General features: G+C 44.4%; 1 protein-coding gene and 1 long non-coding RNA gene across 8 annotated transcripts in view; one reads left to right on the plus strand and one right to left on the minus strand.

Annotated features, from left to right (window-relative positions):
• The window catches only part of Ltbp1 (latent transforming growth factor beta binding protein 1), a 399,391-nt gene that overhangs the window by 138,502 nt on the left and 243,259 nt on the right, over window positions 1–17,630 (plus strand). For all 7 annotated transcript variants that reach the window (XM_006984834.4, XM_076558654.1, XM_076558656.1 and 4 more), the window contains exon 4: window positions 9,646–9,815. In XM_006984834.4, coding sequence (XP_006984896.1) covers window positions 9,646–9,815 — 170 coding nt within the window. The remainder of the gene's footprint in view (window positions 1–9,645; window positions 9,816–17,630) is intronic.
• On the minus strand, window positions 4,833–5,649 carry LOC143270057 (uncharacterized). The gene is made up of 3 exons (XR_013046930.1): window positions 5,515–5,649; window positions 5,339–5,410; window positions 4,833–4,969 (listed from the first exon to the last, which is right to left on the minus strand). It is a non-coding gene; the product is annotated as an uncharacterized LOC143270057 (long non-coding RNA).

The following is a 17,630-nucleotide window of genomic DNA, read 5'->3' on the forward strand; positions in this document are numbered from 1 at the left end:
CCTCCCCCATCAATCACCAATTAAGAAGGTGCCCTATAGCCAGATCTTATTGAGGCATTTTCTTTTAGCTTCGATGAGTCTCACTTGTGTCAAGTTGACATAAAACTACCCAGCACAGCTGTATATACTACGATACTTAGTGTCCAACTATTTGGGTATTTCACAGGGCTTTTTACTATCTATTTCTGGATTCCATGATAGCGAGAACAAGATATTCTGTGTGACTCAAATCTTTTAAAATTTATTAAATCGTATGATATGTCTTAGAGTATTGTCTGTCTTGGTCAATATGCTGTGTATATGCTGGCAAACGAAGTATATTCCTCTCTAAATTAGTACAGTGTTGTGTAAATGTTGACGCGGGGAAGCTGGGATGCTGCTGGAGTCGTCTTTACCCTTCCGGATTGTTTACGTGCTCATATCTGTTAGAACTGAAGCTTTTAGACATTTTTAAAAAATGGCTTTTCTGACTTGTCTTTTGATGTCCTGTCCCTCAGTGCCCAACAGGCTCGGCTGCTGTGTTGTCTTGATGAATTAACCTTTTACCTTATGGCTCAAGCCTATTGGTCTTTGGTAAGAATCTCAGCTCTGTAATCATCTCCTCTGTGATGAGCGTGGACACTCCATCTCTTGTATTTCCATGACACGTCACACCCTTTCTCACCCTTTCCTGGTCACCCAGCTTGTCTCAGTGTTTTTGGTGGCTCTTTTGCAGGTAGGATATGGTTTGGTCTTGCTTTCTGTCTTTGCCTGGCAGCGTCTGACTTTTTCACAGGCTTGTTCAGACCATTTGTATTTTTCAAGCACTTACAGAAAAGGAAGCGATACAACATGATATACGAACAATCTGTTACCGGGTTATAGTCCCTGGATTCTTTCAAAAATTACAAATTTACTTATTATGAGTGTGCGTGTGTGCGTGTGTGCGTGTGTGCGTGTGTGCGTGTGTGCGTGTGTGCGTGTGTGTGTGTGTGTGTGTGTGTGTGTGTGTGTTGGTGTGTTTGCATGTGCCATGGAGTATGTGTGGAGGTCAGAGAACATCTTGCAGGAATTGGTTCTTTCCTTCAGCCATATGGGCCCTGGGGGTATCGAACTCAGGTGGTCAGGCCTGGTGCCACGTGTCTTTACCCACTGAACCGCTTCACCTGTCTCCACCTGCTTCTTAAAGTGTCCTCTCCACAGCTTAAACAACAACCACCACCAAACACGGGTATGGTGGTACACATCTTTAATTCTAGCACTCAGGAGGCAGAGGCAGGGTTTTTGTTTGTTTTTTTCCTTTTATTGTCCAATTTGTCTCTTATCTCAGGTGAAGTCCCTCTTAAGAATTTTTGCTGGATGATTCCTGCATTTATGTGGTTGGTGTGGTCACCAGCCTTCTGCTTTCTCTGTGTTTCTTTGATCCATTTTACTTGCAACAGTGATTTTGTTTTTTGGGTTTCATTGTGTTTTGTTTTTGTTTTTTGGTTTGTTTTTCTGGAATACTTCATTTCTTGCCTGTTCTGTTACGATCAGCATGTTTCATCCTGTCCTGTAGTCTCCTCAGCAGCAGCCTCTGGCCTCTGATATATTGGGTCCAATAGGTGATTCTGTCTGAATGCGGTCGCAGACCACAGATCCTGTCTCACTTTCCATGTGTTTATGTGTCAAGCCAGGTGGCATCTCCCCGGTGGTTTGTGTCGCCTCTGATGTTCCTGTGAGTACTCCTGGGAAAGCACATCCTTTACCATTGCTCACATCTTCTCTTTGCTCTAATGTCTTCGCTTCCCCTGGAGTAGCCGTCACCCACACTCGTCAGAAACTTGAAGGAAGCAGGACCTCCATGATGACTTGAATTCTATAGCCAGACACCAGTCCCCCAGCTGACTCCTCCATCACTTATCCCTTCTTCTGCCTTTTTGCACGGCTAGTTACAAACTCCGGGAAGCTCACCATGGGCGAAAGGGTCAGATGGTGTCAGACAGACCTTCTGTGGGAAAACATTTTATGGCTGGCTGGGGGTTCCCTTGTGTGAGGTCCAGGGCCCTTGTCTGAAGTGGAAAGTGCCGCGTCGTCTTTTGCCAGATCCTCCCACCCTCTCACAGGTCAGAGGATGGATTTAGTTAGAAATATGGAAAAGCTTAGTTAATCCGTGCACCGAAAATTGCCACTAGGAAGGCAGCGATGTAAACAGTGTGTGACTAATCCTTTCTTCTGAGCAGAGTGGTTCTGGGCAATTGTTTGCCCCGTGTTTACAGAGACACAGGGGTTTCCATAGATGCAGATCTCTGAGCAGCCAGCCAATACCCGCCCCCCCCCCCATGTCTCCTTCTCCCTTCTTCTCCTCTTCTTTCCTATTGGAATACCTCTCGTTCCTTCTGACCCCCTTCTGGTACTTCTGCTGTACTGTCTGTGTGGCCAGTGATCTGCTACCAAACCTAATGGCCTTTCCTAATTCTGTGTATCACGCTGCTCTGCAGCAATTTCTAAGTAATTTTTCCCCTTCCTTTTTGGAATCCTTTCCTGTTCATCATTTCTAGACCTATAATGTTTGGCTTTTAATCTCTTCTGATTCCCTATCTATTCTATGTCCTATCTCTCTCTCTCATCTATCTACCTATCTTTCTATTTATCTCTCATATATCTATCCATCTATCTCTCTATCATCATCTCTCATATCTATCATCTATCTCTCTATCTCTATCTATCTACCTATCTTTCTATCTATCTATCTATCTATCTATCTATCTATCTATCTATCTATCTATCTATCTATCTATCTATCCACCTACCTACCTTAATGAGTTGATTTATTCTGAGTTCCATGAACAATGATTCTTAAGTTCACTACAAAACGAAGAGGCTGGGGATGTGGCTCAGTTGATAGAGCGCTTGTATAGCATACATGATGAGGCCCTGGGTTCGAATCCCTGCACTGCAGAAGCTAAGTGTTTTCAAATATACCCGTAAGTCCAGCAGGTGAGGGGGGGGTGGAAGAACCTGAGACTAGATAGGCCATGGACCCTAGGGGAGGAGCTGTTTTATTAAATAGGAGTCTTGTACTCTTTCAGAGGACACGAAGATGTCAACCACCCTTAACTGTATGCCAGAGAGCAGAAAAGCTAGTCTGCCAACAACTGATTGTGGCTTACCCCCCTCAAAACTGTTTGTGACTGGGTCTCAAGTAGCCAAGGCTGGCCTAAAACTCATTCTGTAGCAGAGGCTGACCTTGAACTTCTCCTCTTTGTGCTTCTGCCTCTCAGCTGCTGGACTTAACGGGTGTGTGCTGCCACGCTAAGCGTCTGTAGTGCTGGATATACGGGTCTAAAGCAGGCAAGAATTCCAGCACTGAAAGGGGAAGTGGACACAAAGTCCCACCCCTAACCAAGAAGCTATTTGCAAACGATGCTGGTGGGAAAGGGAGAAGCCAGCTTTCTCCAATGGAGTGTCCCTGGGTATATCAACCACATTCCCATGAATAGTCTTAGACCCAGAAGCAGTCGGGCAACATAAAGCCGACTCCGGGGCTTTTCATTTTCTGTGCTGTTTTGTTTTGTCTTGGGTATTTTCTTTTTTGTTCTGATTTTGAGTTTTAATTTTTTTTAAAAAGAGAATGAATATGCCACTGGATAGGTAGAGAGGTGGGAAGGATCTAGGAATGAAAAGAATATGATTGAAATCTATTGCATGGAAACAGTTTTTCAATAGGAAAAAAAAAAAAGAAGAAAACAAACCCTAATCGTGAAAAATTTTGTGTCTATAAAATAAGTTGCCAAATTTTCTACTTAATGACCGGACATTTAAGAAAGGATGTTGGCTGTATGTAATCTATATGAACCATGCTTTTAATCACAGCACTTGGGAAACAGAGATAGGTGGATCTCTGTAAGTTCTAGTACAGCCTGCTCTATGTAGTGAGTTCCAGGACAAGCAGGGCTATGTAGAGAGACCTTGTCTGAAACAAACAAGCAAACAAACAAACAAGCAAACAGATTAATTTTAATATAAATCTCATTCTCACAGAATGTCTCCACAATTAAAAGTGACTATCTCCCAAGACTATGCGATTCCATGCTTTTAAATAAAAAAAAAATTAAAAATTCTTTTCAAATTTATTTAGTATGTGTGCACACGTGAATGCCACACTATGTGTCTGGAGGTTGGAGGACAACTTGCCGTAGTTGGCTCTCCTTCCTCAGGTGAGTCCTGACCATCAAACTCAGCTCATCAGGTGTGTGTGTGGGGGGGGGGGGGGCTCGAGCATCTTTACTGGCTCATCTTCTTGATGGTTCACTTTTTAATCTTTTTTTTTTTTTTTTTTTAACAGTTTTGCTTTTTGAAGGTGCTGACTCTTTAGAACAACACTGTTTCTCAGCTTGGAGGTCTTCCCCAACTGCTTTCTAGAGATCTACCTTGTGTTTCTGTCTGGAAATGAAGGTAGCCATCTTCTCCATAAACTGGCTCCTTCTCCTAGCCGCTTTTACCCAGTATATCTCTTGGCTCCTGCTTTTCTCTTTAGCCTTGAACTATCAATACTCTTCGAGGGAACTTCTCTTTACAGCTTCAAGTTTTCAAGGACCTCTTTCACTCCCATCCTTAACTCTTGCTGGCAGTTATCTTCACGTGGACCCTTCGAAGGGACAGTGACCGTTGTCTAACTAAGAATGTCTTAGTGAGTGAAGATCATGCTTACCCCTCCCAAAGTTACTGTTTTGTATGTGTTGGCTTCCTGTCTCTGTGGCCTCAAACAGTACACTCACCCTTGATTTCTTCTTCTAGCAGCCTCATGGGTCAAAGTCATGGTCATCAGTGTTACTTTATGACCTTCGATTGGGAAGGATGAGGGACTCTGCTTCCATTCTTCCTCTTTCAGGGTTTTTCAGCTTCCTCTAGCCAATCCTGGATCTTTATATCACCAGAGTTGGTGGTGCGACATGGGAGCTTCTAATCATTTGGTACTCTTTTGCAATTGCTCATTTGTAATACTTGTCTAGGGAAAGAGAGAGAGAGAGAGAGAGAGAGAGAGAGAGAGAGAGAGAGAGAGAGAGAGAGAGAGAAAGAAAGAAAGAAAGAAAGAAAGAAAGAAAGAAAGAAAGAAAGAAAGAAAGAAAGGAAGAAAAGATTAAAAAGTGAACCATCAAGAAGATGAGCCAGTAATCCCTAGACAATACTCTGCCCTGAGCCTTGGGAGGTGTTTGCTTTCTTCCTTCTCTCCAGGCCTCTTGGAGGACAATGCTCCCCCCACCCCACATCACATTTGAATGGGTTCTCTCCACTTTTTACTCTACCATGTCCTTCAGTATCCCTGACCGCCCCCATATCAGTCATATTTTCTATTCTAATGATTCCCGTTGTTTACCTTCTCCCATGCATCATGCTCTGATCATTCACTGTCATATGAGGTACCCGTCTTCATGTCTGCAGGAGAGGGCTTTATTGAGAAGAAGAATAAATGTTAGGATTTACCTCAGGTAGTTTCCTTCCTTTAGAGAACAATATTCTTTATTTTAACCTTGGAAGGTGGAGTGGGAATACCTTTTGACTTCTGGGTGGTTGGCTTGCTGAGTTGGAGAGAATAATTGTCTCCATATATAGACTTTCTAGGATGACACCAATCCCATCTGTCTTCATCATCTTTCACTTGGACTCAGTATCCAGAACCCTCGAGGTGCTGGGGGATTGTTTCATCTGCGCTTGAAGTCCTACAGGCATCTCTGACCAATGTCCCCATGCCTCAGTCCACGAACTGTCAGGAGTGAAATAGCCCAAGACTGCTTAAAAAACAGACCAGAGGAATACTAATGTCAGGATATCCTTCACAGTGATGATAGCTATTGTTTTGGGAAATTTATTTTGCCTGTGTACAAATACAGACATAGGTGGAGACATATACTACATTTCCAGGCAAAACATACTGTTTACTGTAGGCAACACCCTGATGTTGTGGGAATTTGCTCGGCCAATGACCTTGGAGTATCTGACCTGATAGAGGTGTTTTTTTTTTTTTTCTTCTGGGTATGTGACTGCTTAAAACTGAGGAGAGGATGTGTTCTCTCTCTCTCTCTCTCTCTCTCTCTCTCTCTCTCTCTCTCCCATAGGGCTGGTACCATTGACCCCCTGGGCAGAATGGAGGACAAGAATAGCTGTTTAGTTTGTTCTGTATCTGTGAGTGTATTTCTTCCCATTTATTATTATTATTATTATTATTATTATTATTATTATTATTATTATGTTTTTTTGAGACAGGGTTTCTCTGTGTAGCTTTCCTGGAACTCACTCTGTAGCCCAGGCTGGCCTCGAACTCACAGAGATCCGCCTGGCTCTGCCTCCCGAGTGCTGGGATTAAAGGCGTGCGCCACCACTGCCCGGCTTTTCCCCATTTTATATCTTTATAAATCCTTGATACACTTTAATAGACTCTAGTGGATTTGTATAACCCTGTGGGAGCCTGTGGGAGTCCAGCTCTGACCTGCTCCCACCTCTCGAAGGGTTCTTGGGTGGAGGAGCGAGGAATGAGGAAATATTAGGTAGAAAGATAGACCTAGACGAGGAGGAGAAAGACAGAGACACAGGACAGCTTCAGGAGGGCCCTGGATCAATACCCAGGCACCTAGAACTTTATTCAGAAGCACTTTTTATAGTATGCTAAGGATAGAAGCAAAAGACCTCCTCCTTGCAAGATCAAAGAACAACTGTACAGCCAAGTGTAGATCCTTCCAAACATCTGGTAGACACACCCATGGCCAAATCATCCCTTTATGCAGCCCTGCTGGATAAAGCAAGCTCTGATTCTTGGACCCTGAGTGAGGTCTCACTAGATAGCCTCTGTGGGTCTCCATATCTGACCCATGGAAGGCATCTCTTCTCTCACCTTGCTGTAATGGTCAGTATTTTTCACTATACCTTGACTATCTTACAAATCTGTTTTAATGCCTCTTAATGTTTATTGGTGGGTAATCCAAACTATGATAGCTGGGTGAGACAGGTGCTAAAGACTGCAATGGAAGGTGGACCCGAGGCCCCTGAGGGCTCCAGCAATGCCAAACACTAGTTTTTATGTACAGGATTAAGGAATTATCTTGTGGTGTGGATAAAATAGGGAGCTCCTCCAGTGGATGAACAACGGGGAGCCTCAGAGTATTAAATATTTGAACCTACCAGGGTGGCTGTATTTTAGAATCTGTAATTTTCCCTTTAACTATAGTTGTGAGGAAGGAGGAAGAAGAGGAGGTCAAGATGTGCCCCTTTTATTTTGAACCAGAAGCCCTATGGTTTTGATTTTGTAATTTTCTTTTCAAAAATTTGCACTTTCTCCCTTGAAATTTACAGTGACAATGATGTGACCAGCCTGCTCTTCCCTTTTCCCAGCTAAGCCCCCACCCCACCCCCATCTTGGAAACAGGGAAAGAAGAAATCTGAATAATTAAAAGCAAATTAAATTTTTGTTTTTCTGAAGTGGTTGGATGGAGGAACGTCGAAGGCTGTCGTCAAGTTCTAGACTTGGCCTGGCTTGTCTTCTCTTTGATTCTCACTTGTTGCACGAAGAAGAAGGAGCCCTGTCCACATGTACCTGCAGCTTACTTCTGGCTGCCATTGCTTTTCTGGTTCCGAGGCAAGAGTTATTCCCCTGGAAGTCAGCCCCCTTCCCTCTGCCCCCAGGCTTACCTTTCTGGAAATGGCCAGGACAGGAATGACCAGTGGCTTCCTAGGTCTCCTGGAATTCTGGGTCCTGCTGTTCCACACAGGAGCTCATCTGCATCTTTGTGCAGGGTGACAGAATGGCTTAAAGAGAAAGAGAGTCACTTCCAAGTTGGGGAGGAGGCTGGCAGAATAGACTTGTGACCGCCAGATTTGCCCAGCTGTTTCCAACCCCCAAGCATACTTCAAGTCCAAAACAACACTTACATCATCAAAATAGAAGTGTTTACAGCGCTAATCCTCCTTCGGCTTTGGCTAATACAGTCATTAGTCTGGTGACAAAGGGAGTGTGCCCTGTGTGATGCACATCTGGGAAGATCCAGATACAAGTGTAGGCCTTTCAAGACCACAGGGTTGGAAGCGGTGAGTGACAAGGTGCCAGCACCCTCACTTCAGCCACCTCTGGTCCATAATCTCTCAGGAATGCTCTTGTTCTGCTCCGTAACTCCTTCCTTTAGCCCCAACCAGAACGAATGTGAGTGAACGTATGTGAGATTCTTTGACTGTTTTTGATGAAGACACCTAATGGTGGAGCTTTGGAGACATGATGATTTTTGTCTTTTGTGCTGAATGTTATTTCTCCTACTGTTTGGGTAAGTCCCTCTAGGGACCTGTCTTTGGAGTCAGACCACACTGGCGGGCAAGTACCTCTTCAAAGGCTGTTTGCTGTTAGTGGGGGTGTGCAGTGGTTGAATAATGCTCGAAAATGAGTGTAGGTGATGGAGAGATAGTTCAGGCCTTGTGAGTGTAAGGACCCGTGTCTGATCCTCAGCAGTGATGTAAAGAGCCCAAATGTGGCAGCGCAGGCCAGTAATCTCAGCCCTGGGAAGGCAGAGACAGGAGGATCCTGGGTGTCGACTAGTCAGCCTCGCTGAACTGGTGAGGTCCAGTTTCAGTTAGGTGGAGATAGATTGAAGAAGACACTGGCTGCCTACCTCTGGCGTGCTCAGACACACACACACACACACACACACACACACACACACACACACACACGGAAACATACATTGCACGCTAAAGAAATATAAATAAAACGAGTCAGTATCTTTTTTTCCCCTATTTTTTTTGTTATTGGTCTTTGTGCATGAATCATTATTCTTGTTATTTGTAGGATCTGGTAGTTATAAAACACTTAACCTGAGTTATCTTATATAATTTATATAGCTATAGTTATATAATTATGAGATGCAGCATAAAATTAAATATTTTCCTGAGGCATTTTAATAATATATATGTGTAGATATTTTAGAAGGAATTATGCCTGTATATATGTGTGTATGTATGTATATTGAATTAGTGTCTCACCATATACCCCAGGTTTCCCTTAAATTCCAGATGTCTCCATCTCTGCTTCCTAAATGCTGGTATTAATGTATGACCACCATGCCCAGCTTACTTTATTCTTATTTTTTCTGCTTTAGTGTGTTCAGATTTTTGTACACAGAAATCTTTTCTCTTGGCCTTGTGTGGTAGAGAATGGGAAACTGAGGCTCCACGAGCCAGATGAGCTAAACCACTGGAATTAGGCAATATGGAAAGTCCCACTGTCCCACAGTGGCTCCCATGACGTACAGCTGGTTTCTTGCACTGTCCTCCTGGGCTTGTTGAGTACTTCTTATTTATTTGTATGTGTACCTATTTATTTTTACGTGTACCTACTCATGTTGACGTCCTTGCCCTTTTCTGAGAAATGGATGCCCCACGTTTTGCATGAAGCCCAAAGTCTAAAGTCTTCGATAAAAACCCACCTGCAATCACCCATTCTTCACTATGCATTTTGACTGAACAGACGAGTCCTTTTCGCACTGGATGGTTCCACCTGTAACCGTCCTTATGTGCCACGAATGGCAGCCTGGATGAGCCTCGCGAGACAGGGGTGCTCCTTCCAGTGTTTAATTCTTGTTCTCCCCTTCGTTGGCTTTTAAAACCCCAGGCTTATTTTCTCACCCTCTCTTTGTTTCTCCCCAGAGTGGCACCCTTGTCTTCCCAGAATGTGATGATTCACCACGGCCAGACCCAGGAGTACGTGCTCAAGCCCAAGTATTTCCCAGCCTCGAAGGTGGTCTCTGGAGAACAGTCCACAGAGGGGGCTTTCTCTTTAAGATACGGGCAGGATCAAGGCACCGCACCCTTTCAGGGTGAGTATCTGCTCAGACAGCCATTTTCCTGTTAGAGACTCAGAGTTTGGAAACATTTTCTTTGGTTTAGATGGCTGTAATGTGTCACAGTAGATAAAATTCAAGAGTCATTAAAACACCTACTTTGGTTCCTAAAACAACCAGACAGCAGATTTTTTAGCATGGTTTCCTTATTCAGAGGAAAGACATTTTTCCGGGACTTTGGAAATAAATCTGGAGTGACTTGCCTGAGACTCTGTTTCTGCAGGATTTCTTCTTCTAGGAGACGTGTTCCCTCTAATTTTAGGTACAGCTGCATGTCTGACATGTTTGTATTGATAAAATGTTTTCTTTAGTGAAGCTGCCAAGATCCATCCCCTGTGAACGGCCGATTTGTCCTGCACGACTCTCCGAGGTTCACCTACGGTAGCTATTTTTATGTTGAAAGGTCCACCTCGTCTTCAGTCTACCTCGCAGATGGCGGGGAAGACTTGCTGGGATTTGTAAAGGACTATTGTATCTGGGGCCAGCTTGGTTGGTATCTCCCTGTGCGGAGCTCAAGGACACAGACGCTGGCTGGAAGGGTAGGGAATGTGATGATTTGTGGGTTAGGTACTACAGAGTGTCTGCTGGCAGCCTCTGCGGAGAATGCGCTGGAGCGAGACTCAGACCATTCAGAGGCGAGGGCTAGACTTCACTCTCTCATGCCAGCAGCTTCCTGCTTTAGTCCATGTTGACTGATTGCCTTCACCGTAACTGACCAGAGAGTGTGCCAGGTGTGAGGTGGAGAAGGACTCTGTATTATTAGCAGGAATAGTGCAAATAGACCAGGGAGAGTTTTGCTACTGTTTGACGCTTTAGAAGTTGGAATCTGCTGTGGATTTGATGCTCTACGGCTGCCCCCATCTTTCTATTATGACCCTCTGGTGATTGCCACTTTTTAAAAAAATTTATTTATTTTTACTTGATGACTCTATCTTCATGTACACCTGCACGCGAGAAGAGGGCATCAGATCCCATTATAGATGGTTGTGAGCCACCATGTGGTTGCTGGGAATTGAACTCAGGACCTCTAGATGCTGAGCCATCTCACCAGCCCCAACACTTACTTTTTCACAATAGAAAATTCAATGGCAGATTTGTTTGTCTACACTTCATCATTCGAGAAAGTTCTCTTCTGGGGCTGGTGGCTGGGCTCCAGAACAGTAGTTTGGTGTGGCTTATTGGGATGATGAGAAAAGTCAGGACCTTAGGGAAGGGTGTAGAAACCACTGGAATCATCTCCTTGTCAGGCGAGACAGTTTCTTGTCAGTCACAAAAGAGCTGCTGTAACCACCATGTCCCTTAACACAATTTGAGTTCTTCAGGGGGTGTTCCTTCTTTGGACCCCCCCCCCCGAACAAGCATGCAGTATCTTTCTAATTCTGATTTTAAAAGTGAACAAAAGGAGGTAGTTATTATATCTTGGAATCTCATATAGATAAACACCCTCTTAAAGTTTGGAAGTGATAAGAAGGGAATTTTTGAAACCTTCCGATCATATTGATAAAGGAAGGAAATTCTCGGCTAGATGGAAAAGCCAGGAAAAGATGACTTGATGGTCACTGGAATGAAAACAAGATATGATGTTCTTGGTTGGTTCCTGTTGACTTGTTATTCAAATGTATTTCTCTCTCTCTCTCTCTCTCTCTCTCTCTCTCTCTCTCTCTCTCTCTCTCTTTCTCTACACACACACACACACACACACACACACACACACACACACACACACTATCGACCTACTATCCCTATCTCTGTGAGAATTTAAACTCTAAGACCTTGATGAGCTGTCTTCTGGAAAATGAAGCATTTTTCTGTGTAGTAGGGAGCTAGTGAAGGCTACAGTGAAGTAGAAGAACTCATGCCCTCAATAATGGTGCGCTCTTCTCAAACCCTCCAAAAGACAGGACTGGATCAAAAAAAAAAAAAAGGCTTAGGAAGGACTGAAACATTAGTCACATCTGCAAGTCAGGAAGGGAAAGAGGCTATTTTTACTGCTGGTAGCACTATATTGAGACTGGAGGTCGAGCTGGAAAGCTATGAAAACAAGCCATTTTGCAGGGCCGTGAAGGATACTGAAATAGGAACACTGAGTGAAAAGGACAGAAAGAGACTGACGTGGGGAAAGGAACAGGAGGAGGAGGGACCTGAAAGTGTCCTGTTTTCTCATACCCTCACTCTGGACCTGAAAGTGTCTCCTCACACCCCTACTCTGGACCTGAAAGTGTCTGTCTCCTCACACCCCCATTCTGGACCTGAAAGTGTCTCCTCACACCCCCACTCCATGTCAGGTCGGAGGAGAGTGAGAATCTAGTGTGGGACTGAAAGGATGGGAAGGCAGCAGGGGACATCCAGGAAAAGTCGGAGCCTTCAGTACCCTCAGCCTCCTCTTCATAGAAGAGTTCAAATCCAAACAGATTGACTTCAGGGCGTGCTGCAGGCTGGAGGGTGAGAGAGAAGCAGGCGTTTCTGGCTTCAGAAGGACAGGAGAGATGAGGTCACCAGGACATGCTGTGCCTTGGGATGAACTCGCAGGATTGGCGTGTGCCTTCCCAAGAGTACCGCCATGTCTTTGGGGGATGCCACTAGGATTGATGGAAACCTTCAGGTTGGTAAAAGCTCGTGTTGCCTTTTTCATTGAAAAGAGGGGCTGTGGTGGGTGAGGAAGGCACTAGAATACGTGCATCATAAAAGCAGAAAGAAGATTGCTAGGCGAGGAAGGACCCAAGGGAGGGAGGTGTGGGGAGCCGCATCACTTGTTTGAAAAATCTATATGGAAACCTAACATGTTGATTAAAATAGATGGATACATACACAGACACATAGATAGGTTAGCAGATTGACAGATACAGATAGATAGACAGACAGACAGACAGGCGCGTGTGTGTGTGCACACACACACACACACACACACACACACCAAGGTATACAGATATGGCTGGAAAAGGAAGTGAGCTATTGTAATTCGTTACAGTTGATTGGGTCAAAATTGATATCTTGCAAACAGCGATGATGGAGAGTGTAGAGTGCTGTTTTCTGTAGCATAGTAAGCTCATCTGAGGGAGAGACAGCAGTACTGTGAGGCCCAGAGGACAGATACTTGGTCAAATACACTGGTCCGAATAAGGAGGTAGAGATGGTAATGGTTAGTGTAGTGGACTCGGTACAGCCAACTGTATGAATTATCAAGTATAGCACTCTTCAGCTGAAACAGACCGGCTGGGAGGCCAACCAGTAAGTTGATGGCGAGATGATCTCTGGGGAGGAAGCAGTGTTCTCCTGGGGTTTCCCAGCATTTCAGTGACACAGCTCTCCACCTTTGCCTGCTGTATGGACATCACTTCTCAGATTTTGATCCACCGTGTTTATCAGCCTTCCCAGTCACTGGGCAATATCACACCCTACAGTGGTTATTCTGCGGCAACCAATAAAAGGTACCTAGAGTGATAAGTTGGATCTCTACCATATTCATTGGCTTAGAATTGAATTTGCGTGAGTTGTCGCCTAAAGTATGGGCTGACACATTTGTGCTTAAGCTCAGTAAATATTTTAGGTTTGGTGTCCAGGAAAAAAAAAATTGAGGCTGTTAGATAAATATTTTGGTACCTACTTAAAATGAGACCTTTGAGAAAATGTCACGGAGTGTAGAATACTGGGTAAATTGTTGGAGGCTAATGGGATATTGTTTGCCAACACTGGTCTCGCGATGCCCACCCCCCACCCCCCACCCCGCCTTGTGTGTGTGTGTGTGTGTGTGTGTGTGTGTGTCTGTGTGTGTGTGTGTGTGTGTGTGTGTGTGTGTCTGTGTCTGTGTGTGGTGGTTTTGTATGTATATGTGTATATGTGTGATGGTTCACTCACATATGTATGTACATGTAGGGGTCACACATTACATTGGGTGTTTTTCTCTATTGTTCTCTACCTTATATTTTGAAATAGGGTCAGTGTCTCGCAGAACCTGGAGTTCACAGCTTCAGCTAGGCTGGCTGGTCCTCCAGCCTCTGGGATGTGCCTCTCTCTACCTCCCAGTGCTGGGGTTACAGTTGCACCCCACTGTGCCCAACTTTGATATAGATGCAGGCAATCCAAACTCAGGTCCTCATGCTTATGAGGTAAGCACTTGACCCACTGAGCATCCCCCCCCACCAAGTCTGAAGCTCATTTTCTTCATCTACTAAACACATGTTAGATTTGGGATCTGATCAACTGATAACTGGGAACAGGACAGTTACACCAAAAGCTTCCCAAGAAACTCCGCTTGTAACTGCCATGCATTATCAATGCTCCTACCAACCCACTCTCCTTACCATGTCAGTTCTCAGATGCATCTCTGTCAAGGTTGGAGGCAGTAGAAAAACAGTGCTTCTCAACCTTCCTAATGCTGCGACCCTTTAATACAGTTCCTCATGTTGTGGTGACCCCTAACCATAAATTTTTTTTGCCCTTACTTCATAACTGTAATTTTGCTACTGGTGTGAATCATAATATAAATATCACATATGGGGGGGGAGGGTTGGGGAGAAGGCTGAGGGGCCAGGAAGAGAGAGGAGGGGGGGTCTGTGGTTGGTATGTAAAATGAATAGAAAATTTCTTAATAATAAAAAAGAGGAAAAATATCACGTATGCAGGATATCTGATATTTGACCCCTGTGAAAGGGTCATTTGACCCCAAGGGGGTCGCAACCCACAGGTTGAGAACTGCTGTACTATAGAGTAAGTTTATTTTCTTTCAATGTTAAGAATGTCAGGTTGCGGGCTGGAGAGATTGCTCAGCCGTTAAAGGCTAGGCTCACAACCAAAAATATAAGAATGTCAGGTTGCAGGTCTTGGAAAACAGTGAATGTCAGTCCCTAGATCTTTACAGAAAACCTTCTAGGATTGGCGAAAACAATGGCATGGTCACAGGGCTGGACTGTATGTGGATACCCCCTGGATTTCTCAGAAATGTTACAAACAGAGTGAATATATATCTAGCAATTTTAACTCTGAGTAGAATTAAAAAAAAAAAACACAGTCACACAGAGATTTGTATGCAATTGGTCATCACAGTCCAGTGTCTAATGAGAGACGATGAACTGACTGTTCATCCAATGATGAATGACTAAACAAAGGGAGGTAATTCCATAGAATTAATTGAGCCATTAAAAAGGAATGGAGTACAGATACTTGTGAGAACTCTAAACTGACTTGGAGTGAAGGAATCCAGACACAGAAGAATCCAGACCACATACTGTATGATTCCATGTTTATGAGGCCTCCATTATAGGCAAACCCATACAGACAGAAAGCAGATTAGTGATTGCCAGGCCTAGGGGGAGTGCCTACGTATAGGTCAGGGGGTTCTTTCTGGGTTATGGAAAGTGATCTGGAGTTATGAAGGCATGATGATTGCACTGTCTCCTGAAAATACTAAGAAAGAAGCACAGAATTCTACATTTAAAAAGGGCACACTCAATGGTGTCTGAATTGTGTCTCCTTCAAAAAGTAAAAATTATTTACAAGGACAACTGCCAAGGAGGTGGTTCTAAAACCTCACCAGTTCTAAGGCACAGTTCCACGGCTCTCCAGTCTTCAGGAAGGTGAGAATGAGGGAGGGCCTTTTTCCAGCACCTTCCTTGTTGATGTGCTCAGAAGAATGCAGTATGGAAACCAACACCCCCTATCCTTGGTTGAGTAGTATTTTTAACTCAGAGAGGGGAACCTCGAAATGGTAGAACACTCAAAGGGTGATGTTATCAAGGGGGACCCAGTGAGATGATTAGAATAGCATGTACCCAGGAGCGTGTGACTCAGTTGTTTGATAAAGCAGACTAGAAAAAGACCTTGAGGGTGGTGAGTGTTCACATCAGATATACTGTTGCTGTAGTCAATATACTGTGGGAAGCTTGGTACCTGAAACTAACATTTCTATTACAGTGCACGCTAGGATGGTTTTACCGCAAGTGATATAGGGTACTACAGGACTTACTAGGGTTGATGGTTGAGGTACTTGCCTAGGATAGCAGGAACACAAGCCCTGCTGAAATGGTCCTTGGACCCCTGGTTACCAGTCTGAGAAGGTGATGCTGGAACTAAGAAAGAGGAGGCAATTACTCCCTTCAGTTGCTTTTTATAGTAGGTCTCTTAATAGGGAAGGAGCAGAAATTTGAATTTGAAGTTGCATCTCTCTCTGTGTTTTTTTTTTTTGTGTGTGTGTGTGTGTGTAAGTATGCATTTGTGCACATCTTAGTGCACATACATGAGCAAGCACACACATGTGGAGGCCAAAGGTTGATGTCAGAAGTTCTCCTTTATTTATTTCCCTCTACCTTACTTTTTAAAACCGGGGCTAGCGAACTGGATAGCTTGGCTGGCTACTGGGACTCAGGGTTCTTCCGGTCTTTGTCCACCATCCCTTGATGCGATGCTGTGGCTACAGACCTGTGCTGCCATTCTTGGCTTTTCCACGGGCTCAGAGGACCCGAACTCAGGTCTTCATGCCTGTGTGGCGAGCACCGACCGTACCGACTGAGCCATCTCCCTAGCCTTGGCATTGGAGCTCTTCCTTGCTATTTCCAGCTGTTTTCCCACGGTAAGGGCTCAACTTTTAAGTGGGCTGCTTATGTTTCAGTATCATCCTCTAAAAGTTTATTTTGATATATTCAAGGAAGCAGACGTCTTAAATTCCAGAAGAGGCATATGTCATGTTTTATAGATCAACTTCCCAAAGGTCTATAAACACAGATAACTCAGACTCTTAAGAGGACTGAGGATTTATATTCTGATGTACTGAGATGGGGAGTGGGAAGGAAAAAGAGAGAAATACGGGTACCACAAATGCACAGTATTGTTAAGCTTGAAAAAAATGTTAAATCTAATGCTGTTTAAACAGGCAGCCCCAGGCTGACATAACATGAACATAGTCCATTAGGCAACTTTTGGCAGAAGAAAACTGGTACCTCAGGAGTTGTCTTTCCCTGGATTCTGTGGTCTGTCTTGACCTTTCCCAGTCAGTCTTTGCAACAGACAGCTCAGCTCCCACCGAACAGCTAGAGGTTGGCTGACTGGAATCCTCTCTCCTTCCCTAATGGGTAAACCAGCTCCCCAGGTCTCCTGAGCCTGGCTGGAGAGAAGTGCAGCATGTTCTCACAGCATGGTTTTGTTGTCCAAGCTCTTGCATTTCCACTGTGGTCTGACCACACTGCGTAGTCCAGCACTTGAGGAGGATGGACTATGTGGGTACATGAGACATCTTTATACTTTTAGAAGCATGACAATTGAATGTGTGTCTGGCTATACCAGCCTTTAGAGTTGGTTTCAGACATGTCAGAAAATGTGACAGAACATGAAAGCATGTCAGGGTGTGGTGACAAATAGCAATGGCTTGTCCTCTGCAAGAGAGAAGTCGATGGATCTGGAGTGAGGTTTTCCCATGGTTGTAGATTGATTGGTACAATGAAGAGGCAATTAGTGATGTCTGGGTATTCCTGGCTATCCAGCTGAGAGAGGGAGAGAGAGAGAGAGGACTCCACACACACACACACACACACACACACACACACACACACACACACACACACACACACACACTCAGATTGAGATAGATAGGTAGATAGATAGATAGATAGATAGAGACAGAGGAATGGTTTTACAGATCATTAGAGGAGACAGCCCAATTCTGAACACTGGGGGAGAGACAGCTTTTATCCCAGACAAGCCTAAGGATGCCAGCCAAGGAGGTGGGCAACGGCATTGAGTATATGACCAGATGCTTCTGGTTACAGAATGCTCATGAAGCGGGTGTCCACAGTGTAGCAG

The sequence above is a fragment of the Peromyscus maniculatus genome, chromosome 22, assembly GCF_049852395.1.
Source record: "Peromyscus maniculatus bairdii isolate BWxNUB_F1_BW_parent chromosome 22, HU_Pman_BW_mat_3.1, whole genome shotgun sequence".
In the NCBI taxonomy this organism is placed as follows: domain Eukaryota; kingdom Metazoa; phylum Chordata; class Mammalia; order Rodentia; family Cricetidae; genus Peromyscus; species Peromyscus maniculatus.